We start from the raw sequence: 3,444 nt of genomic DNA, 5'->3' as shown, positions 1-3,444 counted from the left end.
CCTGCTCTGAGGAAATCATCAAAACATTTCTAGCATCCATAAGTTTTTAACAATGTCTGACTGATTGATGGCTTTTGTATTTGATCATGGCTTATAACTAATTATCTACATCAAAAATATATTGTGTTTAGTTTTATTAGGGGTGTTCGCGGATCGGATTTTACGGATTGGACATCAATCCATATCCGATCCATGATTTTACGGATTATAATTTTTCAATCCAATCCAATCCACGGATTGATAAAATTCAATTCAAATCCAATCCATACATCTGCGGATCGGATGCGGATTTGACTCAATCCATATCCAATCCATACGTTTGCGGATCGGATGCGGATTTGACTCAATCCATATCCAATCCACCATTTTACGCATTAGTTTTCGAATTAAAAATTTTTAGTTCTCTCCAACTAATGAAATAAAAAAAAGCTAAAATAATTTTGCTCAAATTCTGTTAAGTTCTTAACGGTAGTAAACGGAAGGGTGGACGCCAGAACTCTTTTGTCAACTTAGGGTATACGAGTGATATAAGTGAAAAGTGTTGCAGTATGTTTGATAACGGTGACATTTAAGGGTATACCGGTGATAATTTCCCTAAAAATAATTTTGCTACCAATTAAATTTAAAATTGAATAAAATTTAAATATATTAATTATTTAAATAAAGCTAAAATAATACATTTAAAGTTTCAAAATATAACACATCGAGACTAATTATTCAAATAAAGCTACAATAATGCATTCAAAGTTTCAAATATATAACACACCAGGCTTAATTGTTCAAATAAAGTTACAATAATACGTTAATATAACACCGGAATTAATTGTTCAAATAAAGTCACAATTAATTGAAATGACGAAGTTTCGGAAACCAAACACAATCTGATCCTTCACCAAGGCTGTTGCGCTTGTCAAAAAGTGGTGATTACGGAGCCGTCCACGATGGGAACCAGGAGAAGCTGTACGGGTGGCGATCTTGAAGGTTGTGATAGTGAAATTGTTCAGCTGGAACCAGTGAATGTGAAGTGGCTCGATGGACTTGGGAAAGAAGATGGCTTGCTCTCGCCGGAATCGCGCGGCCGATGTCCTTCAAATCCGTGTCGAGAGTGTATCCAACCAGTATTGAGTGTTGCTAGTGTGTGTGACGGCGGGGAAGCTTATGATTTTTTGTTTGCAAATTGTTGGTGACTTGGCGTCATGTTACTTTGCTTTTGGGTGACTTGGCGTTATGTTCCTTTGCTTTTGCTAGTGCGTGTGACTTTGCTTTTATTTTGTTTTACAATTTTTACAAAGTGTATTTGTATATTTGATTATTTAATTATTTTTCATTTTATATTATTATTGGGTAATGGCTAAGATATGTTATAGTGCTTATGTAACTATGTAATATCACATTTATAATTTTTTTAATTAAATTTATAATAATTTTTTAATTATATATATATATATTTTTTTTTTTTGCGGATTCACGGATTTTTGCAGATTTACAGAAGTAAATCCATATCCAATCCATTGACTGCAGATTTTTAAATTTTCAATCCATATCCAATCCACCAATCCACGGATCGGATTTATACGGATAAGATTGAGCGGATCGGACGGATTGAGCGGATCGGATTGGATTCTGAACACCCCTAAGTTTTATCTACTTGTGTTGATTATTATTATTATTATTGTCTTTGTTATTTGATTTTTTCTTTTGAATTTCTTTCTAAAAGAGAGAAAAACTGGCTATTTGCAAACATTTTGCTCGGATTATATCATAATATTGTAAACATCAACAACTACAAACATAAAGAATCTTAGAATCTTCATTCTCAATCTACAGAGATTAGCTACTTCCCAGTTAGCTGTAAATGGGATATCATACAACGACACAAGTGCACAAGACTACAACAGAAAGCTAACTACCGTACACGATGTGTTCCTAAATGGACAAAGAAAAACTGAAACCGTCAGCTAAGCTAGACACGGATGAGATGCTGTGGTCCATTTATATACATTGCTTCCATATTTCATCACCCGAAGAGCAGCGAGGTGCTGCTGCAATTTCGTTACAAGTCTCTGATGAACACTAAGTCTATCCTGTCTCATGGTCTCTGCCAATGCTGTTTGAATCACATAGTTTCCATATTTGTCATTGGCTACTTGCAAAATTTGGTCACTGTTCAGCAACTCTTCAATGATATAATGCACTGCGTTTTGATATTTCAAGCATTTTTGAACCACAAAACTGCCACATTTGGTCAAGGAGAGATCTACGTAATGGCCTCTAAGCGCGAAGCAGATTGCGTCAATCAAAAACGGGTCCTCGAGACTCAAGACGTGCTGCACCACATAGTTCCCCGAGCGATGCCTGGAGAGGCTGGCTGCATTCACGGAAATTAAATGTAAAATCTGTTTTCTTCGCGAACCTTTCATGTTGTCAATGAAATTGTTGAGGTTGATGCATCCTTGTTCATGACAGGCTAGATACAGACAATGCTCTAATGCCGCTTGATATATAAAGTCATTCTTGTGATTATAAGATGGCTCTAAGCACTGCAATATAACAGAGGATCCCGGCTTTGTCATCATCAAAAACTTGAACAATCTTTTCAAAGCTGACATAACGTGATAAAGCAATGGCGGCAAGTGAGCTACTACTTTGATCAGCTTCTTGACTGAGGATGAACCAAATTTGTCCACCGATGCTAGGAGAAATAATTGATCCTGGAATGTTATCTTGAGGATAATCAGCGCCAGCTGAGACTCGTTGCACGATTCAATAAATTTTCCAAAGACAAAACGGCCATATTGGCCACTCATAAGCTCAAAAGTGAACCCGGAAACCACCCAAAATAACTTGTCTAGAATCTTGGAGTCCCCGGAACTTAACTTTTCCTGCAAGCACTGTGAGCCCTCTTGATCTTGAGCAAGTGAAAAAAGATCATGATTGGTACAATGCTCAAAAGCGATTGTTTGGAGTGCTGAAGGGAATCGAAAATCGGATGTGCCAAAATCTCCTCTGCCGCTCAAGCTTCGAACTGCCCACAAATTTTCTGAGTACAATGGAATTGCTACTGGAACTGGAACAGAAGATGAAGATGAAGAAGCAGAAGAAGAAGAAGAAGAAGAAGAAGAATCAGCGGCAATGCTGGTTTGACCAGTAGCATCATTGATAGCTTCAAGAATGTCAAAACAACGCAAAAGATTTTCGCATTCTGTTTCAAAATCAGAACCTGTGGATGATTTCTCCATTATAAAGCTAGAAATTATAGTGAGAATAAAGAAGAATAGCGAAGAAAAATTTTATTTGGCTGCATTTATAATGCACAGATTCAAATTTTAGTTTGTAGATAGGATTCCTAATCATGTTAGGAGTTATAACATAATAAAAACTCTCCTTATAGAATTAGGAAACAGAATTATTTATTATTATTATTTTACATAAAAAATTCATTTA

General features: G+C 36.0%; 1 protein-coding gene across 1 annotated transcript; it reads right to left on the bottom strand.

The window, feature by feature from the left end:
- Positions 1-1,958: 1,958 nt before the first annotated feature.
- LOC18049684 (pumilio homolog 12) lies at positions 1,959-3,239 on the bottom strand. Its single transcript, XM_024187454.1, has 2 exons — positions 3,146-3,239; positions 1,959-3,067 (listed from the first exon to the last, which is right to left on the bottom strand). The coding sequence occupies exons 1-2, from the start codon at positions 3,237-3,239 to the stop codon at positions 1,959-1,961; spliced, it is 1,203 nt and encodes a 400-aa protein (XP_024043222.1).
- Positions 3,240-3,444: the final 205 nt, after the last annotated feature.

This window comes from Citrus clementina, unplaced genomic scaffold (genome assembly GCF_000493195.1).
Source record: "Citrus clementina cultivar Clemenules unplaced genomic scaffold, Citrus_clementina_v1.0 scaffold_3, whole genome shotgun sequence".
NCBI lineage: Eukaryota > Viridiplantae > Streptophyta > Magnoliopsida > Sapindales > Rutaceae > Citrus > Citrus x clementina.
The sequence above is the reverse complement of the archived record's forward strand: the minus strand, read 5'-3'. Positions and strand labels throughout refer to the sequence as shown.

Bases quoted from the DNA above. Each gene is read 5' to 3' on its own strand.
- LOC18049684 (XM_024187454.1), bottom strand. From the start codon at position 3,239: ATGGAGAAATCATCCACAGGTTCTGATTTTGAAACAGAATGCGAAAAT. The intron at 3,068-3,145 runs GTCAAACCAGCA...CTTCTGTTCCAG, and splicing joins AGCTATCAATGATGCTACTG to TTCCAGTAGCAATTCCATTG.